Source organism: Bos indicus, chromosome 29 (genome assembly GCF_029378745.1).
Source record: "Bos indicus isolate NIAB-ARS_2022 breed Sahiwal x Tharparkar chromosome 29, NIAB-ARS_B.indTharparkar_mat_pri_1.0, whole genome shotgun sequence".
Classification (NCBI taxonomy): Eukaryota; Metazoa; Chordata; class Mammalia; order Artiodactyla; family Bovidae; genus Bos; species Bos indicus.
Genome location: NC_091788.1, coordinates 48,071,900 through 48,099,609, shown reverse-complemented (window position 1 = coordinate 48,099,609; position 27,710 = coordinate 48,071,900). Strand labels below are relative to the sequence as shown.

The window sequence follows — 27,710 nt, the reverse complement described above, 5'->3', positions numbered from 1 at the left end:
TGCTAACAGCCCCCTGCCCCATTGTGTTTTGGGGCCTCAGTCACTGACGCCCATCCTGACGGTCCTGTTTCCGTTGCAGATAAACCCGAGGAGATCATCCCAGCCTCCAAGCCATCCCGGGCTGCCGAGAGCGTGGCGCTGGAGTCCAGGGTGGCCACCATCAGGCAGCGGCCCACCAGCCGGTGCTTCCCCTCCGTCGCGGACATGAACGTGAGTGGCCGGGCCGGGGAGGGGCTGCGGGTGGGTGTGGGTGGACCGCGAGGTGCCGGATCACCCTCCCTGGCCTCCACACCCGGAGCCCTGATCTGAGCGCACCAGGCGGGCACCCCAGTCCAGGGGAGACCGGCAGCAGAGGACTGACCACTCACCGTGGACCCGCTCCCTTGGCACTGAGGGTCTTCCCACAGGACACCTGGAGCAAAGCAAGCCTCCAGGTGGAAGAAGCCCAGCCCACCCTCGTGGCAAGCTGAGTCCTAGCACACACCGGGGATCCTGCGTCTCCGAGGTCTCAGGCCCCCGTGAGTCCCAGGGGCCACGTCCTGCCTGGGAAGTGGCAGAGACCACTGGCCGCCAGCCGAGCCCAGCAGGCTGCTTCTCTCAGGTCCCAGACATGGCTCTCTGCACCCCCAGCTTCGAGCCTGTGGCCAGAGCTCAGCGCTGTCCGTGACACTGAAGTATTTTCTCTGACTCCGCTTCAGACTGACTCACTCTGTTTAATCTTGCCTTTTCTTAATAATGGCGAACCGGCACACTCAGATGGCAAAGAATCTGCCTGCAATGCCAGAGACCTGTGTTCGATCTCTGGGTTGGGAAAATTCCCTGGAGGAGGGCATGGCAACCCACTCCAGTATTCTTGCCTGGAGAATCCCATGGACAGAGGAGCCTGGCGGGCTACAGTCCATGGGGTCGCAGACAGTCGGACACGGCTGAGCGACGGACACGTGCGCTTTCTGTCACCTTTCTCAATGACACCGTGAGTGTCGTTAATTTGGTGTGCTGGTTTCCTGTAATACACATTAACGGTAACAGGATGTTCATGCTGCCCCCCGACCTCAGGCCCTCTGGGAGCGACTACCCTTCGTGGTAGCCCCACACCCACCCTGTCCCAGAGACTCCAAGCCCAGCACGAGCAAGAGAGCAGGACCGGCCGGGCGGAGCCCAGAGCCCGGTGAGGCGGGGTCTCAGAGGAGCAGACCCCTTAGAGCTCGCGCCCAGGTGTCCTTGGGGCTCTAATCCATCTGTGCCCTGAGTCGCCCTCCAATGCCTCCGGGTGGGGCCGGCCAGCAACCTCGGCTTTGCAATCCAGAAGCGGCAGGCGGGGTGGGGGCCGGCCAGGGGATCTGCTCCCGGTGCAAAGGAGGGGCGTGCCAGGCTCCTCCCAGGCCAGGGGAGAAGGGCAGGGCCTCCACGGGTCCCACACGCTCGCTCGCTCCGCACCGCACTCCGGGGGTCCCCCACCGCGGCCACTGCCGTCTGCTGCCCTCGGAGGCGGACGTGGCCAGGGTCCAGTGCCCAGCGCCGGATGCTGTTTCCTCCAGGACATGCGTCCTGGCCCTTCTCTTGCAGAGAGATGTCAGGCAGACCTTGGCTCCACCGAGCAGGGGCCACCAGGGTTTTGAGGGCAAGGAGGGCCCCCTTCTGGGTCCTGGATGCTCAGGTGCTCCCAGGACAGCTGGGGGAAGCCAGGTGGCAGGGCTCCAAGGCCAGGGCACAGTGGGGGCTGGTCCGCTATGTCTCACTCGGCTCTCCGGTTTGCAGTCCGTGTACGAACGCCAGGGCATTGCCGTGATGACGCCCACTGTCCCCGGGAGCCCAAAGGGCCCGTTCCTGGGCCTCCCTCGAGGTACGATGCGAAGGCAGAAGTCAATAGGTAAGCAGCGTGGCCGCACCCACAGAGGTGGCCCTGGGCCCTCGGCGGGGCCCCTCGGTGACCCCACGCCTGCCCACTGGAGGGCAGGCCCCCAGTCTCACCCCGGGGAGCCCCTGACCCTGTGAAACTTCCCTGCCCTCTGGAGTCCAAATCCAAGATGACCTCCGACCTCACAAGCCAAGTATCCGTGATGATAGCAGCAGGGGGAGGGTCCACAGTCCAGACGGGGTGTGGCGGTGGGCAGGCGAGGTTCTGGGATCCCCTCACCCCTGCCCTGCGTGGTGAGTGACCGGCAGGGTGGGCCCATACCTCCTCAAATGGCCACGGCCGCGTTCTGGGGTGCGTTCAGTGGACACACTGCTTGGGGTGGCCGGGCCGGTGTCTCGCTCCGTGGGGGGACGGTACTGTGGGGGGAGGGCACTGATGCCATCTTGTTGACGTCACTTGCTTCCTACCGACTCGGTTCCGAGCGAGGTCAACTCGACCCCCTGAGCCCAGCCCTGCCTCTGCCACGTGAATGCCAGAGGCCCTCCGGCCACCTGCAGACACTGGGCGTGTCCAGCACGGGGCCGCGGCCAGCGGCGCTGTGGCTAGTTCGAGAGGGGCCGTGGCAGGCAGGACCTGAGTGATGAGGGACGGCGGAGGTGGCGTCTGCGGGTCCTCAAAGCCCCCGCCCCGAGGAGCTCGGGGCCCCGCAGGGCGGCGCGCACGCCACCTCCTGCCCCAGCTCTCGAACTGGTCAATAACAATCGATTTCCTCCTGTCAGACAGCAGAATCTTTCTATCAGGTGAGTGGACCTGACAGTTCGGAGTCTGTAATGTGAATGTAATGGTTCCCTCCATAAGGCGTATTCGTAAATCACTCCTTGGAGGCACACGGGGCCACGGGCCGTGTCCCTGCCTGCTGGGATGCCCTCCCAAGAGCCGTGTGAGATTTGGAATACCCTTATCGGGCAGAAGTTTCCTTTGGGATACGCTACTGGAGTCTGCCCCGGGAGCTTCTTTGATTGAAGTTCTCCATTCCGTTACCGCTTTGAAAACCCTGCATGGCCCCCCATCGTGATCCGCGTACCTGTCTCTCCGCGTCTGCCTCCCGCTTCCCAGGTCCAGAGTGCGTCCTGGTGATGTTTTTTATAATTTGAACTCTCAGAAAGAACCTGGAAGCCCACCTAAAGGGCACCCCGGAGCTCTGGGCCCCAACACGGCCGTCTCCCCCGCGGGTCCCCAGGACCCTCTCACCCAGCCCCACAGGCTTCATTCGGCCCAGCCGTGAGTGGGGACCTCATGACGGACCCCCAGTTGTGCAGTCGGACCGTGATGAGTGGGGACCGTGGTGAACCGCCAGGTCTATCAGCCCAGCCCAGAGGGTCTCAGGACCCAGAGGAGCTGTGTTCGCTCGGATACTACTCCTGGGGTCCTGGTTAGAAGGTCAGGGCTGACCAGCCATCCTACTTGGGGCCCAGGAACTCCAGGACCCTTGGGGGGCCCAGATAAGTCAGGCAACAAAATGCGCCGCTGTCAAGCGGACGAGGCCGCCCTGGGGACCGAGGCCCCTTCCGCCTCCCTCAGCCGGTGTAGCAGCTGGTGTGCCCTTTCCTCTCGCTTCCAGTGGGCAGCTTCACAGCCTCAGTCCCAGACCCCAGAACGCCTCCCTGGGCACCCTGGCCAGGTCTGAAGGAATAGAAGCCCCCTGATCCCAGCTGCCCCATCCCCCCCCCACCCACACACACACACGCACACACATACATGCAGTCCCAAGGAGTGGGACACCCTCACCGCCCTGGGTCACACCGCTGCCCTGGGGAACTTGGAGGGTCGTGCCCGGGGGGCAGGCAGCCCCCATGCCCACATCCTCGTCCCCCAGGTCCGTGGACAGGAAGGCTGGGGCGTTCCTCCTGGCCTCCAGCCGCTTCTCCCAAGTTGCGGACAGCCCCGGGGAGACAGACAGGACAGCCCGCAGACAGGACTCAGCAGCACGCACTCTGGGCCTCCCGGTCCCTGTCCTGTGTCTGGCTCGGAATGGGCCACATAACCTCTTGACATTGTGGCTTGTGTGCTGTGTTCCGTGAACAAGTGTGCATCGTGATTCCTCGTGAGTTTGGAGGAGACTTAGCGTGTCACACCACCCTCAGAGCATCTCGGGGCTGTCTGTCCTCACCGTGATGTGAATTTAAACCTGTCTTCTGCTTGTAGGGATAACGGAGGAGGAGCGGCAGTTTCTGGCCCCGCCAATGCTCAAGTTCACCAGAAGCCTGTCCATGCCGGACACCTCCGAGGACATCCCGCCCCCGCCGCAGTCAGTGCCCCCGTCTCCACCGCCACCCTCCCCCACCGCCTATAACTGCCCCAAGTCTCCAACTCCACGAGTCTACGGGACAATCAAGCCCGCGTTCAACCAGAACCCCGCCACCAAGGTGTCCCCGGCCGCTCGCTCCGACACGGTGGCCACCATCGTGCGGGAGAAGGGGCTCTACCACAGGCGGGAGGTTGACCGCTACTCCCTGGACTCCGAGGACCTCTACAGTCGCGGCACCGGCCCCCAGGCCAACTTCCGCGGCAAGAGGGGCCAGATGCCCGAAAACCCGTACTCCGAGGTGGGGAAGATCGCCAGCAAGGCCGTGTACGTGCCAGCCAAGCCCGCCCGGCGGAAGGGCATGCTGGTGAAACAGTCCAACGTGGAGGACAGCCCCGAGAAGACGTGCTCCATCCCCATCCCCACCATCATCGTCAAGGAGCCCTCCACCAGCAGCAGCGGCAAGAGCAGCCAGGGCAGCAGTGTGGAGACCGACCCACAGGCCTCGGAGCAGCCTGGCCAGCTGCGGCCGGACGACAGCCTGACCGTCAGCAGCCCCTTCGCCGCCGCCATCGCCGGGGCTGTCCGCGACCGCGAGAAGCGGCTGGAGGCCCGGAGGAACTCCCCAGCCTTCCTGTCCACGGACCTGGGGGACGAGGACGTGGGCCTCGGGCCGCCCGCCCCCCGGGCGCGCCCCTCCAAGTTCCCCGAGGAGGGTGGCTTTGGCGAGGAGGACGGCGCGGAGCCTCTGTCGTCACCGGCGCCCCAGGAGCCTGAGAACCACTTTGTGGGTGCGGGCGAGGCCGGAGCTCAGGGTGAGGCTGGCAGGCTGCCAAACGCCCCGGGCCAAGCCAAGGTGCCGGAGGGCAGCCCCGCGGCGACCCCCCGGAGCATCAACATCGCCAGCCCCGAGAACTACGTGCACCCGCTCACGGGGCGGCTGCTGGACCCCAGCTCGCCGCTGGCCCTGGCGCTGTCAGCAAGGGACCGGGCCCTGAAGGAGTCCCAGCAGGGCCCCAAAGGGGAGGCCCCCAAGGCCGACCTCAACAAGCCCCTCTACATCGACACCAAAATGCGGCCCAGCGGGGAAGCGGGCTTCCCTCCGGTCGGCAGGCAGAGCGGGCGGGGGCCCCTGCGGAGGCAGGAGACGGAGAACAAGTACGAGACGGACCCGGGCAAGGAGCGCAGGGACGACAAGAAGGGCGTGCTCGTCAGCATCGTAGACGCCTCCCAGCAGAAGTCCGCCGGGCTGCTGATGGTCCACACGGTGGACGCGGCCAGGCCGGAGGACTTCCTGCAGGAAGAGGACGAGAAAGCCGACCCGGAAACGCAGCCAGACCATCTGCCATCCGAGGCGCCCGAAGGCGCCCCCGAAACCGAAGGTGCTTTCCCGACCCCTGCAGGCCCCGAGCCCACGGCCGCCGCCGCCACCGCGCCCGGCAGGACCATCGTGGCGGCGGGCTCCGTGGAGGAGGCGGTGATCCTGCCGTTCCGCATCCCTCCCCCGCCTCTGGCATCCGTGGACCTGGACGAGGATTTTATTTTCACAGAGCCATTGCCTCCTCCCCTGGAATTTGCCAATAGTTTTGATATCCCCGATGACCGGGTTGCTTCTGTCCCCGCTCTCTCAGACCTGGTCAAGCAGAAAAAAAACGACACCTCCCAGTCCCCTTCCTTGAACTCCAGCCAGCCAACCAACTCCGCAGACAGTAAGAAGCCGGCTGGTCTCTCAAACTGTCTGCCCGCCTCATTCCTGCCGCCCCCCGAAAGCTTTGACGCCGTCACGGACTCCGGGATCGAGGAGGTGGACAGCCGGGGCAGCAGCGACCACCACCTCGAGACGACCAGCACCATCTCCACGGTGTCCAGCATCTCCACCCTGTCCTCCGAGGGCGGGGAGAACGCGGACACCTGCACAGTCTATGCAGACGGGCAAGCCTTCATGGTTGACAAACCCCCAGTACCTCCCAAGCCAAAAATGAAGCCCATAATCCACAAAGGCAACACCCTCTACCACGATGCGCTGCTGGAGGAGGACGTGGACAGCTTCGTGGTCCCCCCGCCTGCACCTCCGCCGCCGCCTGGCGGGGCCCAGCCCGGCCCCACGAAGGTCATCCAGCCAAGGACCTCCAGGCTGTGGGGGGACGTCTCCGAGGTCAAAAGCCCGATTCTCTCAGGCCCAAAGGCGAACGTGATTAGTGAGTTAAACTCAATCCTGCAGCAAATGAACCGAGAGAAATCTGCAAAACCGGGGGAAGGACTGGACCCAACGCCAGGAACCAAGCCCGCCGGCCTCGCCCCCAGGTAAGTGCCCTCAACGGGCATTTCTCGTCCAGCGCTGACCAGGAAGTGCCCCGGGGAACAGCAGCACTCCCGAAGCAGACGCCAGGAGGGCGCGCCCGGAGCCGGCCACGTCGGCCTCCTTTCTCCCGGCCTGGACTCGGTGCCGCGGCCCCCCTACACAGAGACAGGCCATGAGACCCGGCCACACAAGCCGTCCCCGCCGTGGCTTCCAAGGAGGAGCCCTGCTCTCTCCTCCCACGTCCTCCAGATCTGCCAGAACCCCGAAGGGCCATTCTGGAACCCCCCCAGGAGGTTTCAGGGGAGGGGGTGTGCCATCCAGGGGGCATGTGGGCAGCCGGTGGGCAGCGTGCGATCGAGGGTGTGTCAGGGGCTCTGCTCCCCTCCCTCGTGGTCTGAGGCTGGGGAGGGGCTGGTTCTGGACCTGGTGCCCCGAGTGAAGACCCCAGAGCCCACCGGAGCAGGGCACGCGTCATGGCAGAGGAGCATGCAGTCGTGCCCACGTGGGCGCCCACAGTGTCTGGCAGAGCGTGAGGTCCTGCCTCCTTGGAACGGGGGACCCACACAGGGAGCTGGTCCCAGACCCAAGCCCCGGGGCTCTGCCAGGCCCCAACTCGAGCCCGCGCCTCCCGCCCTCATTGTCTGTGCTCTGTGGCCCTCGCCCAAAACACACCACTTCCCGGGTCCCCCAGGCGGCGTTCTCCTATCCTCCGGCTGGTCTTTACTCCCGCGTTTCACTGTTGCAACTGACAAGGTCACTCTTCACACGCCTGCTGGGCAAGGCGTTTGACTCGAACACCCAGGTCCATCTATCAGCAATCCTGCAGGAGGCTGGGGTCCCCAGAGCCGTGACTTTGCAGCTCTCTTTCGACGTGGGTCCAGCAGGTCACACGGCTGGTCCTCAGAGTGCTGACAAGCCAGCATCCACAGAGAGACACACGCCAACCAGCACTGTTTTCAGGGGCCTCATTGTTAACTGGCATTCAGAGTCCTTACAGGGTCCCCACTTCTGGGAGACACGTGGACACACACACGTCTTGAGAGGCACACACTTGAGTCTTACACACTTGAGAAGCACCAGGAAATGTCGTGGAACAGCGCTGGTCTTTAGCTGCTAGGTTACGTGAAAATACAACAATCAAGATGCTTTCTCTCTTTCACCTTTGACAAAAGCCTTGGATGTGGGTGAATAATGTTTCTAACAGCTGCTGGGGAGCAGGTGGCAGTGACACTCATTTCTTGGAAGGGACGATGGAGACACCGGGAGACGGGCAGCCTGTCCACGGGCACAGGCAGCGGCAGGCAGAGCCGGGCCAGGCCGAGGGCTTCTGACCGGCGCTTCCGTCGCAGTGACGTCCGCGGTACGGAAGACGTAGAAGGCGTCTTCTCTGGGCAGTGTGGGAGGCGGCGTGCTCTGCAGGACACTGCCCCCGGAGGCCGGGGCCTCTCTCAGTGGCATCCAGACTGTTGGCCTCCCCCGCCCCTCTCCTGGCTGGGTGAGCTGCTCGGGGTTCATGGCAGAGGGGTCTCAGCGGCAGGCATCCCTTGGGCTTGCCTGGGTGGGAGGGGACTCAAAGCAGAGGTCTGCTGGTAGAGTCCTGACGGACTTGAAGGGTTCAGGCCCTGCCTGTGATCGACCCCACGGTCTTTTCTATTATTTATAACCTGGTGCCCACACGGCACAAGCGGTCACTGACATCTACGCACTCCCAGATGCAGGACCCTGGGCAGCACGGGCCCAGAGGCGGGGCCTGAATACCTTCCCCGGGGTGCAGACAGGAGAACCGGGGTCAGAGGGCGGAGCCCTTGGCCTTGAGCCCTCAGCTGGAAGGCACAGTAGCAGACCTTCAGCCTGGGGAGCTGCCTCAGGGTTCCACTTCTCCGCTCTCCTGGGTGGATCAGCCTAGAAGGAGGGTCACCCAGCTTAACACCCGCAGGGCCGAGCTCACCAGGGAGGGGCTCTTCTGAGGCCTCCGGAGCCCCTTGAGTCCAGTTGATGCCCGGAGGTCTTCCGTGCATATCTGATGACTGAGAACCTGCAGGGCGGTCCCCAGGCGTCTCCACATGCTGCCCCCCGCTCCCAGGGCAGTGGCCTCTTCCTCCCTGCTCACTGCTCACTGAGTGGGACCAAGAAACTGAGAGGCCTGGGCTTCAGCCAGCCAGGCACCAAAGCCCAGGACCTTCCCAGCCAGGGTGCATCTGCCTGGATGTCTCATCCCTACTTAAAGTGCATCTAACAGTTAAGAGCTGTGCACGGCCCTGGGCAAAATAAGGCACCAAATTAGATGAAGGGAATTCCCAGTGAGGGAAAAGAAATGAGCTTGCTAGGGAAAACTGAAAACCCGCCACGCTCTTTCAAAGGATGGATGAACAGGTGCACGCGCATTTCCATGGAAACGGTCTGACCACCCCAGAGCTACCCCACGAGCGCCGGTCCCCTGCGAGGGTGGAGACCAGGGGCGGACTTGCCTTGCTTTGGCCCGTGGTTCCTCCTCCACTCCGCGGTGCTGCAGCCCAGGTCCAGGTCGGGGAGAAGATGCTGAGCACCCAGGCCCTTGCTCACTGGGGTTCAAGACGAACCTGAGCCCTGAGTGAGTCTCTGCAGCTGTGACGAGTCCCCAGAAATCAGGGACGATGTGGGTTCTGCCACCGTCTGGACTGCAGGCGCGCGGGCAGGACGACGACGAGGACGGGCCCGCCACCCTTACCTCCCGCGCAGCCGCAGCTTCTCCCCAGGCCTCATCCGGAAGCACCCCCTCACCCTGGAGGGAGGCAGACGGGGCTCCCCTGGCCACCCGGGCTGAGTTCCCCAGGAAGGATCTCGTCTTTGGACACAGCGTCCACCAAGATCGAAGCAGAGCTCTGCTCAAGCCAGTGCCACCTCTGGGGGAGTCGGCCACCCTCCGGCTCAGTGCCAGCCCACACCCGGGGGACGACCCAGGGCGCCCAGAGAGGCGCCGACACCCCAAGGACAACCTCCCCACCCCAGCGGCCCGTTCTCAGAGCCCTTTGGTATTCCAGACCCACGGGCGCACGCCCCTCACTTCAGGGCGCAGGATGAGTTCCTCCAAGTCACAGAGCTGAGAAGCCAGAGGGACACTCACCTTTGGCCCCGGAGCCACAGCCCATCCCCGTGACCTCCTGAGGGGCTCTCTGCAGGTCCATAGTCAAGGCGCCCTGGGCCCTCGGGAGCTGATCACCCCGTGTGCCAAGCACCATGCCAGGCCCCAGAATTCCTCGCTGAACAAGGAGACATCCGAAGTCTCTGCCACTTTGAAGAGCTATATTCTCAAGGGGGAGCGGATATGAAATAACAAGACAAACCCAAAGCGCACGGCACCAAATACAAAGGGATGAAGATGTCCTAACGGGTCATGACCACGGGCAGGGTGGAGGTGACCCTCCTCAAGGAAGTGGCATTTGAACCACCTGAGATACAGCCGGGCAAAAACCCGGGAGCAGAGCATCCAGGCGCTGGGACCAGCGAGCACGAAGCTGGGGGGCCGGAAGGCGTCCTCCACCCGGAAGAAACCGGCCAGCGGAGAGGGAGGGGCTGCGTGGAGGATCTCCGAGCATCTCGCGTGCCAAGGGGAAGGGCTGTGTCTGAATGGCGGCAGCCCTCGAGGACTTGAACAAAGGCTTGGCACAACCTGCCTTTTTGTCTCGTGAAGCTGACCCAGCAGCTGTTTGGTCGGTGGGTCACAGTGACGCAGGGAAACCCGGGAGCAGATCCACGTGCAGTCCCTCTGAAGACCCCAGGCAGATGGGAGTCTGACACATGCACTTTGACCTTAAACAGAGGGGCTTGAGCCAGGAGACCAGCATTGTTTTAAAGCAAGACAGCTCTGCTTTGTCTGCACTCCCACAGGAGCGGAAGGTCAGTGTGGGTTTGGCTTTCGTTCTCTGGCGTTTGGGAGGAGGACCAGAGCCGTGAGTGGATGCTTGCAGGGGACCCCACTGGCTTCCATCCAGGAGCCCCTCTGGACCCCCTCACTCTTCTGGGTCCTCCGGAAGAGCCTGGGACAGGCCTTCACCTCCCGCAGGCACCGATGGAGCTCCAGGCCCCCCAAGGGAGGGGGGGTTCAGGCTGCCTGTTGGGGCAGCACTGCCCAGTTCCCAGGGGTGCCCGCCCTGAGCACCCACACCCACTGCCTGGCCCGGCCGGCGCCTCCGGCTCCTCACTGGGCTCTCGGTAGTATCATCCTGAGAGCCTCTTGGTTTCAAAATAAATCAATTTGGGTTGTTAAAAAATTATCTCTGCCCAGCTGGTCCCAGAGCACAGACTTCGGAACCGACTCGATAATGGAAGCCGCTTAATGGCACTTTCATCACCTTGGTGCCGTCACGGAGGTTTTATCATTTCACAGCAGCAATTGAAATGTTAAGGGAGTGTCAGTGACTGAAGCTGTGGGTAATTAGGTGAACGCGAGCCGCCGCGTCTCCTTGCACACGGCACGCAGAGAGGCTCTTCTGGTCTGGCTGCAGCATCTTATCCTTCAAGTGCCATCCGCAATCCAGCCTGGATGCCAGGACTCCTCAGCCAACGTGTGTCGGGGGTTGGCCACTGCCCCCTGAAGACCGGGCCCCTTCTCGACCTGCACAGGTGTGTCGGAGGGGCCGCTGAACTCAAGGCAGCCTCGCGGCCCCCACGTCCGGCTCCGTCTGCCGGCCTGGCCAAGTCGCGTGACTCCCTGACCTGGGCCGCCAGCTGCCCACATCCATGCCCCACCCCAGTTCACTCCTCAGTTTTCAGGAGGACCCCCACGCGGGCCAGGCCCAGGACGCAGACCTGCCAGGGCCCTCGTGGCCACCTTCCCGATCTTTTTAGCACCCAACCTTTAGAAATGTTAATAAAGACAGAACTTAGACCAGTTTGGAAATAAGCGCCGTTTACACGCACGACAGGGATTCATCCGACAAGCTCAAGGGGACGCACACAGGACGCAGGGGTCTGGCGGGGCATGCTGGGGGGAGGCTGTGCGGAGAGGGCTCAGGACTCCGAGGCCGCCTCGCTGGGCAGCCTCTGGCCCACAGCCAGCCACTGTCCAGGGGCCGGACCGCATCTGTAAACACGATGGAAAGGCCCCTGAGCACTGGCTTCCCCTTCCCCAGCCAACCTGTGCTGACTGATGAAATAACAGCACGTCTCCGAGCGTGTCATTAACTCCTGATTTCTGTTTTAATTCTCATGTTTCCATATGGATTGGACTGAAGAGGCAGGATAGAGAGTAATAATCCAAGAGAGGGCGTGTGTGCGCGAGCGTGTGTGTCTCTGTTTCTAAATCGGGGCAACAGATTCTTGTGTGTTCCACCCGGGAACCCAGTGGTTGCTTAGCAACGAAACGGTCTCCGCAAGCAGGAGATCCAGTGAATAATACCCGTCTGATTAACTGAGAGTAAATCAAGCCACTGAGGAGGAGGGCAGGATGGACCAGCCCCGGGCAACCTGCATGCAGCACCGCGAACGCTCTGGTTCCTCTTTTCCGTAGCGACGCCCCACAGGGCCGTGGGCAGGCCGCAAGCACAGAGCCGAGTCTGACGCCCCCTTTATTAGCGGCCAGCCTCTCAACCCTCAGTGCGGACTTGACACAAAGCACGGCCTCCCTGAACAGGCGTGCGGATCGCTGCCTCCCAGGCTGCGGAAGACAGGGGGCAGCCGGGAGCCCGGGTCTGGGTACCAGCAGGGAGCCAGCTCCCGGGCCCACACGGGGAGGCTGACATCCCCCTCTCAGCACCCTCCTGGTCTCACAGGGCAGATGTGTGAGCTTCCCCCGCTGAACACGCAGAGTCAGGCCCCTCTGACGTTGTCCTCCAGGCAGCTGCACACTGCCCGCCCCGCTCTGCGGCCAGAGAGGGCCTAGTGTCCGGGCCTTCGCTTTCATCTCATCCATCGAAAGAAGCTGCTTTTTTTTTTTAATTGTCATTAATTTTGCAGTGTTGTCTCAACCCATTCCCTCTTGTCGTTTCCATCTGCTCCCGTGACGGGTGGTAACAGAAGAGGGTCGTGCTGAACAGACGTAAGTGCCGCGTGCAGAGCCCCCTTCTCTCTGGCGTGCTGTGCTGTCCCCTGCTCTCACTGCCCAGCCGTGGGTCTGCTTCTGACGACGCGCGCGACTGCCTGCAGAGCCCTCTTTCTAAAGAGCATCCCAGCTACCTGGGAGTGGCTGGGGTGTTCCCCAAGGGAGGGTGGTGCTAATGCCCACCCTCTGGCTCAGAGAGACCCACGGGTAAATGCAGCCTGGGTCTAACGAGCTGCTCTCACCAGGGGATTCACGTGCCTCCTGGAGAAGGCAGTGGCAACCCACTCCAGTGTTCTTGCCTGGAGAATCCCAGGGACGGGGGAGCCTGGTGGGCTGCCGTCTGTGGGGTCGCACAGAGTCGGACACGACTGAAGTGACTTAGCAGCAGCAGCAGCACTTTACAAAGCCAGCGAGCAAGGCCACCTCCGGGCAGGACAGCCCCGGCAGGTGGGCCCAGGCAGGGCCGCAGGCGCAGGAGGCAGCGTGCTCCTGTGAGATGCTCACCCACTGCACAGAAGGCCCTCTGTCCCCGGAAGGTCCCTCTGGGTGGAGCTGCTCCACCCCTGCTCGGATGTCCCTCCAGCTGCCTGGCTGCCATGTCAGTGGTTCCAGTGAGCTTCCCCCAGCAGAGGGGAGACAGGCCCCCTCAGTGGGGACTGCAGTGCATCTTCCGGTCCAACCCAGGCCCCAGAATCTGCAGGTTTCTTAAATCCTTGCCGTGTGCACAGCACACCTCTCCCCATGACTGCGGTCCGGGGGCGGGGGGCCGGGGGGGTCTCCCGCTCCCTGCCTGTGACACCCTGGACCAGCAGGGCTCCCATTTTTTCATTCTGAGTGGCAGGGGCGTCATCCTTAGAGGCCTCCTGGGGCCACCCTGCCCTGCTGGCACCCAGGACACCAGTGCAGCCGGTAACCGAGGCCCTTGGAGGCTCTTGGCAGGGTCTCCTGTGTGCAGCATCCAGCCCCGCAGCCCCTGGCCCTCCAGGGAACCGCACGTGAAGGCCTGGGGGCGGATGGGCGTCCCGGCTGCAGGCGTCGCCTGGGCCACGGAAATGCTTCTCCCCAGGACAGGGTCAAGGCCCGAGTCCGGCACAGGCCCCGCCTTCAGGCCACGTGCAGGTTCCACGCTTGACGCAGCACCCAGTGGGGAAGGGCCAGGAGGCTGAGAGGCACCCTGTGACCCACTGGCCGCCTCACTCACACACACACACACCCCCACATGCAGGGCAGAGAGAACAGCCAGCCACACAGCGACAAAACAGGGCACAGCCAGACGGCCCCGACCCCGACCCTTTCATCGGACAGGGCAGCGCCCACAACCGCCCCGGGGAGCTGTGGCGGGTCCCACTGTGCAGCGGCCGGCCTGCTAGGCGCCCTTCCCTGCCCTTGTCCCGTGAAGCCAGAAAGCCTTAGGGCTGACAGGCGATGAGGAAAGGTCTCCTAATGGGTGCCGCACCTTCCTGCTGAAATGGAGGCAAAAGACGCCACTCCTCAGGCGGCATGGTGACGTAGCGGGACTGGCTTCTGGCCACCCCCGCCCCTCTGTGCCCACCCGCCCCTGGCCTGGCAAGGCGTCCGCTCTCTGCCGGCACGCTGGCCCTCAGACGCCCTGCTGTGGTTTAGGTGTCTCCGTCTCTCTCCCCAGAGACCAGGTCCTCGTCTGCTTTGTGGTCAGACTTGTAACGGTTTTCTCTGTTGCTGCCGTTTCAGAGGCCCCGAGGTCATAAGCACCGTCTCAGGTACACGGAGCACGACAGTCACCTTCACCGTCCGCCCTGGGACCTCCCAGCCCATCACCCTGCAGAGCCGGCCCCCGGACTACGAGAGCAGGAACTCAGGACCCAGACGCGCCCCCAGCCCTGTGGTCTCACCAACAGAGCTTAACAAAGAGGTCCTGCCCGCCCCCCTGCCTGCCGCCACTGCGGCCCCCTCACCCACCCTCTCGGATGTCTTCAGCCTTCCGAGCCAGCCCCCGCCCGGGGACCTGTTTGGCTTGAACCCAGTGGGACGCAGCAGGTCGCCGTCCCCCTCCATCCTGCAACAGCCAATCTCCAATAAGCCTTTTACAACTAAGCCTGTCCACCTGTGGACTAAACCCGACGTGGCAGACTGGCTGGAAAGTCTAAACCTGGGTGAACATAAAGAGGCCTTCATGGACAATGAGATCGACGGCAGCCACCTCCCAAACCTCCAGAAAGAAGACCTCATAGATCTGGGCGTGACTCGAGTCGGGCACAGAATGAACATAGAAAGGGCTCTCAAACAGCTGCTGGACAGATAAGGGTGGCTGCTCCTCGCCGCCACAGACTCCTTGTTATAAATAGAGATGGGCTTGCACGGAGATGATTGGATGGTGAGCGCCAACCCCGCTCTGCGGGCTGGTCTCCTGGGGACCCAGAGAAGCGTGTGTGTCCGTGGCGTGGCTGAGCCGAAGGCCCCGGCTCTCTGTGTGGGCTCCTTTGGGCTGTTTCTGTCAAAGAAGGGACCGGGGAGGGGTCCTTCCAAGGTGGAGAGGGACGCGTGCGCAGCCTGCCTCCTGCGTGCCGGCGACCTCGCCGCGCCTGGCCCGCGCGGGCGCCATGCTCCAGCAGGCGGGCGCCCCCGCACTCTAGACACATACCTCCCGCGGCCTCCCTGCGCGCCCGGCAGCCCCGGCCTGGCGCCAGGGCCCTCCTCCATCTGCGGCCTCTCGAGGGCACGCGGTGCTCACGCGCTCCTTTTCTTTCCTGGACGTGGCTCCCAGCGAGATGCCCACAGACGTGCATACCCGGTGCCCTTTCTGGAAGGTGGAGAAGCGTCTCCCCTTTTCTGAGGATCCTTTCCCGCCCCTCTGATGTGCACGCGTGCTTCTCTGGCCTGTTGAGGCTCTTGGCAGTGATGGGTTGTTCTGAATGGGATCGTGCCCAGCTTTGCTTAGCTTTCCTTCTTTCTGCAAGTCTATTAGCATAATTCCAAAGTGGCCAAACAGATGTCACGTGGAGTTAGTCGAAGCACAAAGTCACGATTCCAGGGCGGAGGGAGGCCCGGCTGCCCGCGTGCGGCTCCAGGGCCAGTGTGTCCCTGGGTGGAAGCAGCTGTCAGCCAGGAGCGGCTGTCCAGGAGCGTGGGAAGGGGCTTCTCTGCCTTTCAGCATTCTTTAAATTGAAAGGTGTGTTGAATTCTGCAGACCTCGGAGCAGGTGAGCATCCACTCTGACACGCAGGACGACACAAGGTCCGTGGTGCGCATGGCTGCTGCGGGATGCTGGGGGGTGGGGGGTGGGCCCGGCCCCTCCCAGCTCTGAGCCCCACCGAGGGCAAGCATCACTGCTGAGACAGCCCTTTCGTCCTCTGAGGCCAGGGAAGACGGTACTGAGGGGCCTTCCCCCTTTTCCTCTGAGTGTCCAGGAATCCCACCAGCTTGTCTTAATAGTACAACAGGTTTTCAGAAAACCCAGTGGGCGTGGCACACAGACAGGACCCAGGGCGAGGGTGCAGAGAGATGAAGGAAGGGCCAAGCAGGGAGGGCTCGTGGGCGGCAGTCTGGGCGTGGGCAAGGCTCTCCTGGGCCTTGCACCCTCCATTCCCCCAGAGCCCCCTTCCTTGCGACAGTACCTCTGATTTCCACGGGAGGTCGCAAGCGGCACCCAAGTCACAGAACACCCAGTCAGGAGTCAGCACGTCCTCCCACATATGGAAGAATGTCAAGTTTTTGGCTTTTATTATGATTTCAGAACTAGCCTAGCCCATCTCTAATTATAAAAACATAATTTTTTTTTCCTTTTTTTCTTTATGCTCACAATCAAGTGTCTGATTAGGTCTGGAACAGCTCTAGAATGAACACGTAAAATTTAGCAATTTAAAATCTTTCTTTACTGCAAGTTTAAATAGTTGTACAGATAGTTTATAAGCACAATATTTTAAGGGAAAAAAAGTGGCTGGTCTACTAGGCAGCCTTTGTGCCACTTCAGTGCTAGAAAGTTAAAGAAAAACAAACTTTTGTGATTTAATACTACTATTTCTGTGGAATAATTATAAAAGTACGACCTTTTTAAATCAACCTTATTGGATGCATCGGAACCAGCAGAGCTGTGCTATATTTTCTATCTTTGCTAGAACTTCAACGTCGAAGGACAATTATTTCTTCAAAAGTGGTTGTAATTCATGATGCAGCAGTTTTCTGCAAAAACACACACAGTCACCACACAGAGTTTTTCCAGCCCCATGTCCCTGAATTGGAAATTGAGTTTGGGGCCTTCTGTTCCAAAACCTGTTGCAGGTCAATCTTGGTATTTGAATGAAGTCAATTTAATATTAAGGTGTTTTACTTCCATGTACTTTCGATTTTTCCATCATGAGATGAATATAATCCCAGAGAAGTTTCAAGCCAAGATACTACGGGTGGCCTGCTAAGGCTGCTGACAGTTCGGAAAGCATAAGATGGTGACTTGGCCCTTATCTGTCTTCCCTCTGGTGATGTTGCGAAACCCAGTAAGCACAGCGCCCCACCACGGCTCGTTTCTCCTTTGCCGGTCTCACCTCTCTGCTCAGTGCCAGGCAACACGCTAGACAGGATGAGAGTGAAAGGAGCCTCGGGCAGATGGTACCCAACGGCAGCGTGGGGCGTTGGGGTTGGCTGGACGTGGGCAGCCAGGAGGTGAGGCTCGGCTGCTACTCCCTTAGAGAGACTTCCGAGTCACATGCAACTGACCAGAAGCAAGCAAAGCTGACCGCGTTGGTGGTTCACACTCTCACTATAGAGAAGTAACAGGACCCATCAGAACCTGCACTGATCAACAAAACACTTGCCAAGATGAATCGGTCTCTAGCTCTCTCCACCGGATTTGCTACAGAAAGCAATAGTTCCTCATTTGACCCACCGCCCACTGTTCTCCCCCTTGAAACACGTCAGGACCAGGCCCTACCCCACGCCCCTCTTCAACGGTGAAACAGATGTTAAACTGCTCATATAAAGATTATGTTAATACTTATTCCAGGTTTTAAAAAGATCCACTTTTGTTATATACTGTAATTTAAATAAATTGCATTTACATGCCTAGTTTCTGTAATATTGTGTATACAAAACCAAAATTGCTCAAGATGTAAATTATGTATACCTGCCAAGATACCTTCTCCAGGGTGTCTGCACATTTTAAGTTAATCCATAATATAAAAATGACTCAACGTGACTGTTGATTTGCTGAACTTTACATATCACAAAGTGAATCATTTGTGATACTTTAGTTAATAAAATGGTGATTTTTTTCGAGTTATTTAACAAGCAAGCATTACCCAGGGTGATCGGGCAATGACTGTGTGGACCACAAATACTGGTTTTTCCCATTAACAAAATTTTCGTTTTTTTAGAAACTAGTATGTTTCACACTATAGTTTGTGTAACATGTGTTCGCATTATCTATGTTTCTGTTACTTTTGTGCTTTTATTCTTTTTAGACCTTATTAAAAACATAAAAACAAGCTCCTGTAATTTGCACTTTCTCCCAATTCTTAACATCTCTTGTATGGCAACCAAAATTACTGTAAAAAGAAAAAATAAATATACTATTGCACTAAGGTTGTGGTTCTGATTGCAAACAGTGAGACCTTCCTGAATTAAAAAGTTGCCAAGCTTACAATCCAGCCACTTGACCTCTATGAAACTGACCAGATAATATCTGCCCAAAGAGTGAAAATCCTTTCAGTGAGCTCCTCTGCCTTGGTTCCATCTCCTGCAAGTTTTCTCACTGTACAGGTGGAAACGAGCATTATTTTAGAACCACGAGAGCAGCACCACGGACGTCTGTGAACACTGCTGTGAGGGAGCCGAGGCCCGGCTCTCCTGTCTGAGATGGATGCAGAAGGGCGTGGCGGGAGAGCCAGGTGCAGACCTTGCTCCTCAGAGCAGAGGATCGCGCACACCCACAGCTGGCTGTCTCCTTGCTGCCGGGCACGCAGGCTGGGCAGCCTCTCTGGCTGACGCAGAGCCAACCAGATTTTTATGAACAAGTGTGCACTAAGGCTTGGGGCAAGAGAACGTGTCTTCCGTCAGAGAACTGAGCCAAGAAGACATGGGCTATTCCTTCCACTGTAGGGAAGCATATTTTAAATATTGAACCTCTTCTTAGGTCTCATCAGTGAAAACTCACGGTCTTTAGTTCTGGAGCAGTTTCTTCTGCTCTGGCACATTCTCCCCTTGAACAGCAGCCACCATTTCTATGTCAATGCCAAATTCTCAGCCTCGGTGAATCTTCTGTAGTTTACGCTCCCCGAGGTCCACCTGCTACACCATCCAGTGGTTCCTCTCAGATCTTCACCGCCCCCCAGCCCCACTGTCCAATGGCTTCTTCCAGATAAATGTATCCGTCTGTCTTGTTAAGGAAAAAATAGATACTGGAAGACTTTTTCCGTTTATTTGTACTTTACCTGAGGCATTTTAATAACCAGTAAACTGGGACGTCTTGTGTATTTGTAGCGATCCGTGTACACACGCAACAAGGCTTCAGTCCCACGGCCGCCACGTGCCCAGGCAGCCGCGTGCAGATGGGCCTGCCCCGGCTTTGTGGGCAGATGGGCGATTCCAGACCGGCTTCTCAGACTTCAGCGGATCCGATCACTTGTTTTTAACCCACGCTGTACCAGTGCTTTTGTTTCTTTCCTGTTCCTGTAACATGTTTCTGCAGTTCAGTCTTTACCGCATTATGTTTAAAATTACAACAATCATTGTCCATTGCTTCTCTGGAACTCTTTGTTTATAGAAATTCTGAAATTTTACTATGAGCCTTCAAATAAATACAGAAACAAAAAAGAGGAAAAAAAGTAAAGTGTGTGCCTTGGGTGTTTTGAACCTGATCTGCATAAAACCACATTGTATTCAAATGCTGTATATTTAATGAGAGGGTAAATACACCTTCAATGTATTAATGTAGCTGATAAAATAGTTCTAGTGCCTTGGTTTCTGAACTGAGAAGCCCCTATCAATGCACAAAGAAAAGCGAAAAAACGACTCAAGAAATGAAATGTTGAGAAGACCTGGACATGACTCTAGAGCCTTTCTCATCGTAAGACTGTGGAATATACACAGTCATTTAAGTTAAAAATAAACAGAAAATTGAAATAAGACTGTGTTATCAATTAATTTTCCATTAAAAGTGCTCTCTGCTATACTATTTTCAGTATTTTCATTTAGTTAAAAATACAAAAACATGGTTGAGAATTTGCAAGGAAAAGAAAACGACATCTGTGAGACCTATTTCCCCATGTTGTGTCGCCCCCCAGTGGTCCTTGTTGGTAATGCTTATCCAGTCAGCAGCACCTCCATCATCTCCACATTTTGTTAAAAATAAAAATGCTTGTTTTTAATGACTGAAGCCACTCATCACAGAACTTTTTGTAAGTTCTGTAAGAACACAGAATTTTTTGTAAGCTACAGGCATGGCAACCAACACACAGTCTGTTTTTTTAAAACTGTGAGAAGTCATCAGACTATTCTCAAGGCCATGGTCTCCACTTCCTCAGTTAAAATGTTAAGCTCCCCCGCACAGCCTCAGTCATCTTGGAAGATGGGTCTGAGGTGTACAAAGCGTGTCAGGAACCACCGCCCCGCCTGGAACTAGATTAATCCCAGCATGAGTGGAAGTCCGCAGGGCGCTTCCACCAGGTCAGAGCAGCAGCAGCCTCATCTTCAGGGACCCTCGGCAAGCCGGCCAGACCCTCCCAGAGGCAAGGCAGATGCCGCGTGCTAGGTCCACAGCACGTCTCTGGGTTCTTCTGCCCCGTGTCTGGGCTTTTTCACCTGATAAGATCATCAGCGGTGCTATTACCAGGCCAAGGCCCACCAGATATGCAGATTTTTCATCTCAATCCACAGATGTAGCCCACATCTGAGACTCTGAAGGGGGTGGTCGGGGATGGCGGCCAGGTTTCTTAGGCGGCGATACTGCACACACCACTGTGGCCTCTGCTGGAGGTGTTCTTGGACTCCTGCACAAAGAGGGGGCGAGCCAGTGACCACGGCCGCTAGGCAGGGCAGGCAGGCAGGCCCTATGTGAGATGGAGCCCTGGAAACGGCCAGGTCTGCAAGACAGAGCAGGGACATCTGACCACTCACCTGTACCTGGCAGTTTGCAACCTGTCCCGATGCCCCGACACCTCAAGTCCTCCTGCCACCACCCACTCAGAGTCTTCCGTGCCAAGGGGCTTAAACAGAATTCAGTGTGTTCTTCAAACCCCACAACTCAAGAGAGCAGGAGGGGAACACGGTCCTGGAAACAAAGCACAAGGCAGAAATCAGTGATCTCCAGGCACGATCCTGAGAGGGAGTGTAGCGCAGCCACCTGGAAACTACCGTCACTCTCTCTGTGCCAGGGACCACTCAGAGCACTGCACGCACCGAGTGTCTCACAGCACTGAGATGGGAACAAACAGCCCCATTCCACAGATGAGGAGACTAAGTCTCATCAAGGTCCACAGTGAGCACAGGAGGTGCGCTAGAGCTTCCTCAGCCAAGGCCAGCTGTAGGAAAGAACCCAAGGAGCACTGCTGGTGCCAGGAGCCACCCCTGACGACAAGGACACATCACTCTGCTCCCCTCCAAATGCCTCTGTGAAGGGCCAGCGGCTCAGGAGGCTCGGCGAAGTGGGGGCTCCTCCCAGCTGAATCGCTTGGGGTCATGAAAAAGGGACATTTAACTCAAAGGGAATCTGGCTCCCTCATTCCCTCGGCTAGAATCAGGGAAGCCTGGACCTCAGGATCCCAGGTTTTCACAGACATGATATTCGTAAAATGACCCCTGGCTTAGAGATGGGTAACACCTGGCTTAATTTCCACCAGAATCGCACAAGATGAGTATTGCAAAGCTGGTTATCTCCTTTACCCAGCTGGAGACGGAAGCTCAGAGAAATCAGAGGCCATGTCCAGTGGAGTCCAGCAGCTGGAGACTGAGTCCTACCCAGGAAGCGACCCGGCCATCCTCCCGTGAAACTCTCCTGCCCCTGGCCTGAGCTACCACAGCTCTTCCCAGTGTGCTCTTCTGCGGCCCCTGTCAGTCCACGCCACCTTCTGCAGCTTGCAACTGCAGGTTCCTGGCTGACCAGCATCTGACCCCCACGACAGAGTGTCTTCCACCCTCTGCAGCCCCCTTCTGCAGTGAGAACTGGGGCAGTCCCTCCCTCCCCCTCACAACCTCCTCAGTGGCAGAGAAGAAAGCCAGCTGAACGAAAGATGAGATAAGGAGTCAAGAAGCCACACAATGAGTTTGAAAAGGAGTCAAACAGGCCCCACCACTTTGAAGCTTCACAGAAACCAAAGGCAGGGAGCAGCAGCTGCCTCCCCGCGGCCTTGGCGCCTGCCATCTGGGCAAGCTAAAAATAAAGGCTCCATTTTCCAACAAGAGTTTATAAATGTGACTACAAAGGCCCTGATAAAGACATCAAGGCCTTGGGAAAACTGCAGGGCCTGAAACCTTTAGCACCCCACCAGTACACCAGGAAAGCCCAGCTCTCCCTCTCCCAACAGGCGCCTGTGACCGGCTTTTTCCGGCAGCAACCAGGAGAATGGAGCGTAGAGAGCATGGCTCTTCATGGTGGGAGAAAGGGAGGCCTTAAGACAGGATCTAGCACAGAGCGCGGGCCCCGGTGTACTCACGGAGGCCACACAGAAACGGCCACACCAATCCCAGCTCTGCCTACAGTGGCCGAGTGACTGGACCCCGCATCTCTCCCCGTGGTCCCTTCCTGCTCACCTTGCTCCCCACCACACTCCCACCTTAGGGCTTCCTCCGTACCTGCTGAACCTGGAAGGTGTTCTTCCCCTATCTTTGCACGGCATGGACCACCTGGTTGAGAGTAGAAGCACCCTGATCACACGGTCACCCCTCCCCGTCTTCTTTGGTAACACTTCAGACCGCCTCAGATGGGCTTATTAAGGGACTTGACGATCTGCAGCCCCTTCCACGAGGAAGACACGAGCTTTGCCTATCTCAAGCTGTTGCCCGGGCAAAGGCAGTGTCTACAGAGACAGCCCCTCCTTCTTCTTGGGCCTCAGGGCCCACCGCAGAGGCAGCCAGCCACCCTGCACGCCAGAGAAGCTGCCGTCTGGTCCTCAGTTCAGTTCACTTGCTCAGTCGTGTCCAACTCTTTGCGACCCCTCAGGTACCTGGCAACGACGGAGACCTCCCCCTGAGCCTCTAGGGACTCCTCCTGAGCCCCGCCTCCCCAACCCACGCCCGTCTTCTGGTCCCCTGATCTGGAAAAGTCCTTGGAAGGTTCCCCTAGGCCCATCCACCTATCTGCGCCTCTTGGCATAACCGCCTGCGGCCCTGCCACCTCCAGGAAACCAGGCACCTCCTCCGTCCAGAGCTTCGCACCTGTCAGGTCCTGCCCCAGGCAGAAACGAGAGCCAGCCCCAGGGGCAGGCGGCGGGTGGCACCAGTGAGGAGAGAGACACTTCCCGAATCCCCTCACCAGCGGCCAAGCAGGCCGCCCTGGGCACACACCGGGCTCTGTCGCCTCCTGGCCTCGCCCTCCCCCGCCTCGGGCTCGCCACCACAGGCAGCTGGAAAGCGCCAGCACCACGGGCCCGCTCCGGGTGACCGCAGGCACGGCGAATCTCCCGGCACCGGGCGCTCGGAGGACTTCCCTCAGTTCCCAGCTTCCGGAAGAAGGCGCCCGTCCTGCCGTCTGCTTGCAGAGAGGCGGACCACGGAGGCGGCGGCGGGTGGCGAGGCCTGCGCCCTCCCTGTGCGCCCCCAGGCAGCCCCGGGAGCTGCTGCCCGCCTCTGTGTGGGAAAGGGCAAGAAAGCGCGGCGCAGAGGGTCCACGGGAGCCAGGCCGGGCTTCGAGGGACCTCGCACGCCATCCTGGCAGCGGCCCGCACCCCTGCCGCCTGAGGCTTGGCCGGCGTCGGAGCTGCCTCCAGCTGGGGACGCCTGTGCCCACGGTCCTGGGCCTCAGCGCAGCCAGCTGAACTGTAGCCCGGACCCACAGCACCACCTCACTGTCCGGCTCTCCGGCGGCGAGCTGAAACCCGGGCAACGCGCAGAGGACGCTGGGCCCTCGGGCCACGTGCACCACGTGCACCACAGGAACCAATCACTACAGGCAAAGGGGCCGCGGGGCACGTGGCCCACTTGGACCAATCAAGATGGGTTAAAAAACCGCGGGGACACGTGCCCTGCTTGGACCAATCAACGTTGGCAAAGCGACAGCTGGTCACATGCCCATAGGGACCAATCATGATTGGCAAAGAAGCACGGCTTCACGTATAGCCCAACCGAAGCAGGCAGGGCAATTTCTGACCAATCCGGAGGCAAGGAGGCGGGCTGTGGGCGAGGCAGCCCCGCCCACGAGGACCCTGACTCCGGAAGTTGTAGACATGACGGCTGCTGCGGGGCCTCGGAGCCGGCCCTGGAGGAAACAAGGAGAGCGGCTACAGAAACGCAGAGCTCACCCTGTCTGCCTTTCCTCAGAGAGGCCCATGTCCGCCCTGACATGTCCCCGCACCTACTCTGAGCTGCCGGGCCGGGGAGGCAGCTTTGTTGTGAAGCCCAGGCACCCGTGGGACTCCGCTGCTTTTCCATCGGGAGCCCGCCACTGAGGGTCATTGTCTTAATAGACTTGCTGTTTGGAGTTTCAGGACTTCACCACCACAGTGCGTGCATGCGGAAAAAGAATTACCGGAGTCTGCCACCATACCTTCCTTATCTAGGCGATTACTGCCTTCTCTTTTTATTGCCACACTGCGAAGCCTGTGGGATGACAGCTCCCTGACCAGGGATGGAACCCGGGCCACGGCAGCAGCAGCCCAGAATCCTAACCACTAGGGCACCAGGGGACTCCCTTACCTTCTTTCTGATCACGAGGAGACGCGCTCGCCCTGTACCGCTTCCCTTTACCGCAAGCCTTTCTCACAGGGTTGCAGTGTCACAGCTCTTAGTCATGATGGTGGTGCAGTATCCTTCCTGAAGAATAAACTTACCCCCAACCCTCCAGCTTTGCAGCAAGGTACCATGTGGCTGCGTGGCCCTGAGTGCATGGCCCACTCTCCCAGGGGGCGCTGCGATGCCTCTGAGGACAGCCCATCTGGCCATGCCTAATGCCCAGAAGGAGGGGCACCCCCATCCTGAGTCGAGGGACTGGTGGTTTTGTCCTGGGCGCCCGCCCCCCGCCCCCAACCATGTTCACTGTCCAGGATGGGACCTCCTCATCTGAGAACCAGCTGCCCTATTCCCCCCTGCACCAATCACTAGTCACTGAACAAAGCAACCTCTGGGCTTCTCAGTGTTTCCATCTGAAATATGGGCTGACAATCCCTGCAGCCCAAGGAACTCTGGGGGCAGATGAGGTCCTGCATTGCAACCCCATGGACTGCCTACCACGTTTCTCCATTCATGGGATTTTCCAGGCAAGAGTACCAGAATGAGTTGCCATTTCCTTCTCCAGGGGATCTTCCTGACCCAGGGATCAAACCCAGATCTCCTGCATTGCAGGCAGACGCTTTACCTCTGAGCCACCAACACAAAGAATGTATTTAAACAAACACAGGCTGAATTATCTTTTTAATCAGGAAGTTAAAATACATGTGGTACAAAACCCAAAAAGGGTAGGGGAAGGACAGAGAAGAACGAATTGAGAAATAGCATTGACATATATACTGTCGTGTGTAAAATGCGATAGCTGGGCAAAGCTGCTATATAACACAGGGAGTGCAGTCTGGCACTCTGTGATGACATAGAGGGATGGGATGGGAGTGGGGAGAGAGGCTTAAGAGGGAAACGGTACATATACATGTATGACTGATTCATATTGCTGTGCAGCAGAAACCAACGCAACATCATAAAGCAATTATCCTCTAATTAAAAAACAACAACAAAAACTCAAGAAGAATCATGGAAAAGCATGTCTCCCTGCTCCCCTGGGGTCCCCAGATCCTGGCCCCCACTCTGAAGCCCATTAAGGATTCCCTGGGATTCATTCCTGGCCTGGTGCATACATCCGCAAGCATATGCATATGAATCATTTTAAAAACACGAATATAGCTCACGCTACACACTGCTAGGTAACAGTCTTGCTCTTTTTAAAATTATTATGAAATGTATCAGGCACGGCAAAAGGATGGGGGAGAAAGAGCACCAGAGTTGCCACCCAAATGAAGACACCAAACACTACAGGCATCTCCAAGCCCCCTGGACACCCTCCTCCTGAGGCCACTTCTTTCCTCCCACCCAGAGGTAACCACTACCCTCAAACTTGGTCTGCATCATCTCTATGCATGTTTTTATGTTGACTGCTTGTGTGTGTGTCCATAAACAACATGTAGTGTCATTGCACATGTTGAAGCCTATGTAAACGGTCCCTAATTCAGGCACGATGAACCTGCCGCCTCACACAGGAACGGTGCCCAGCACTCACTCGCCCCCACCTCCGTGTCCGCCACCACTGTCACCCACAGTATGCCGACTCCTGGTCTTCGTGAACTCTGCGGCTGGCTTATTTTTCTCACTATGATTCTTGAGATCCATCAGAGACAACGGGTGTATCGCTAAATCATGCATGTTCAGAGACGAATATTATTTCATTGTATGAATATATAAAAAATGTGCCCATGCATTTGTTGATCCATCTTTAGAGTATTTCCCTTTTATTTTTGGGCTATAAAAACAGTGCTTTCAACATTATGCTCAATGAGAGAAGCCAGTTGTAAATCACCACATGTTTTATGGTTCCATTTACATAAAATGTCCAGAACAGGCAGATCCATGGAGACAGAAAGCAGATTAAGGGCTGCCCAGGAATCAGGGGGAGGAATGGGGCATGACTGATAATGGTATGGGGTTTCTTTGGGAATGATGAACATGTTCTAGAATTATACAGTGGTGATATTCCCATAACTCTGTAAATACACTAAAATCTATAGAATTGTATACTTTTAAGTAGGTGAATTATATAGTAGGCGAATTATAGCTCAATAAATCAATTTTTTAAGGGGAAAAATGCTTCTCTAAATGTAATGTGGGAATCCCAGAGTTGACCTAGGAACAGAAAAGGATGTTTATGGGAGAATTTATGAAATCCAAATAAATCTGTCATTTAGGTAATAGCATGGCAGGAATGCAAATTTCCCAGCTTTAATAAGTGGACCATGGCTAAATAAGAAGTTAATTTTAGGGGCACTTGGTAGACAGTACACAGGAATTCTCCATTTGGATTTACAACCTTTCTGCAAGTCTAAAATGATTTGAAAATTTTAAATTTATTTTAAAAATGTAAAAGGCAGTGCCGCTGGAAACAGCCACGTGCATCTATGCGCACGTGTCCCAGGGAGCGCTCCCCAAGGGCGTGGCTCCCCCGCCCCAGCCTCCACAGAACCACGCTGCCCATCAGCTGCTGTCGGCTCCCCTAAACGATGTTCCACGCCACGTCTGACGGCCACTGTGCAGGGAACGTCGACTCCTTAACGCGCGTGTGTAAGCACACCCACGTTAAATCCACAGAAAGAGAACTGTGGAGCTCACAAGCATCTTATACCTTCTGATTAATAGTTGAAGGGCCCAAACCCCGGGCCCTCCTGGATGGCATCAGGGCACATCCGACAGCCCAGCAGCAGGCTCCATGAGGGAGGCCAGGCCCCCTCTTTGGTGGATTCAAAAGAGAAATTCAAACATAAGTAACACACACGCCTTGTAAGTTAATGCCAAAATTTAAAGAAAGCTGCAGTAAACACTGATTATCTTGGAGGAGGATGAATTAGAAGTTTGGGATTAACAGATCAGATCAGATCAGATCAGTCGCTCAGTCGTGTCTGACTCTTTGCGACCCCATGAATCACAGCACGCCAGGCCTCCCTGTCTATCACCAACTCCCGGAGTTCACTAAGACTCATGTCCATTGAGTCAGTGATGCCATCCAGCCATCTCATCCTCTGTCGTCCCCTTCTCCTCCTACCCATCCTCTGTCGTCCCCTTCTCCTCCTACCCCCAATCCCTCCCAGCATCAGAGTCCTTTCCAATGAGTCAACTCTTCACATGAGGTGGCCAAAGTACTGGAGTTTCAGCTTTAGCATCATTCCTTCCAAAGAAATCCCAGGGCTGATCTCCTTCAGAATGGACTGGTTGGATCTCCTTGCAGTCCAAGGGACTCTCAAGAGTCTTCTCCAACACCACAGTTCAAAAGCATCAATTCTTCGGCGCTCAGCCTTCTTCACAGTCCAACTCTCACATCTATACATGATCACAGGAAAAACCATAGCCTTGA

At 57.8% G+C, this 27,710-nt stretch overlaps 2 protein-coding genes across 3 annotated transcripts in view; one reads left to right on the top strand and one right to left on the bottom strand.

Annotated features, from left to right (window-relative positions):
• SHANK2 (SH3 and multiple ankyrin repeat domains 2) overlaps positions 1–18,036 on the top strand; it is a 561,657-nt gene extending 543,621 nt beyond the window's left edge. For both annotated transcript variants that reach the window (XM_070782471.1, XM_070782472.1), the window contains 5 exons: positions 80–210; positions 1,759–1,870; positions 2,638–2,658; positions 4,064–6,467; positions 14,195–18,036. In XM_070782471.1, the coding sequence (XP_070638572.1) occupies positions 80–210; positions 1,759–1,870; positions 2,638–2,658; positions 4,064–6,467; positions 14,195–14,765 (3,239 nt within the window). In that variant the 3' untranslated portion in view covers positions 14,766–18,036. The remainder of the gene's footprint in view (positions 1–79; positions 211–1,758; positions 1,871–2,637; positions 2,659–4,063; positions 6,468–14,194) is intronic.
• Positions 17,242–25,720, bottom strand: LOC139180688 (uncharacterized). The gene is made up of 4 exons (XM_070782812.1): positions 25,699–25,720; positions 23,732–23,864; positions 20,570–23,505; positions 17,242–20,442 (listed from the first exon to the last, which is right to left on the bottom strand). Exons 1-3 carry the CDS (start codon positions 25,718–25,720, stop codon positions 22,566–22,568), a joined length of 1,095 nt encoding a protein of 364 aa, XP_070638913.1. The 3' UTR covers positions 17,242–20,442; positions 20,570–22,565.
• Positions 25,721–27,710: the final 1,990 nt, after the last annotated feature.

Bases quoted from the DNA above. Each gene is read 5' to 3' on its own strand.
- LOC139180688 (XM_070782812.1), bottom strand. From the start codon at position 25,720: ATGATGCAGACCAAGTTTGAGG. The intron at 23,865-25,698 runs GTAGTGGTTACC...TGTTTCCTCCAG, and splicing joins GATGCAGACCAAGTTTGAGG to GGCCGGCTCCGAGGCCCCGC. The intron at 23,506-23,731 runs GTTGGGCTATAC...CCGAGGGCCCAG, and splicing joins AAATTGCCCTGCCTGCTTCG to CGTCCTCTGCGCGTTGCCCG.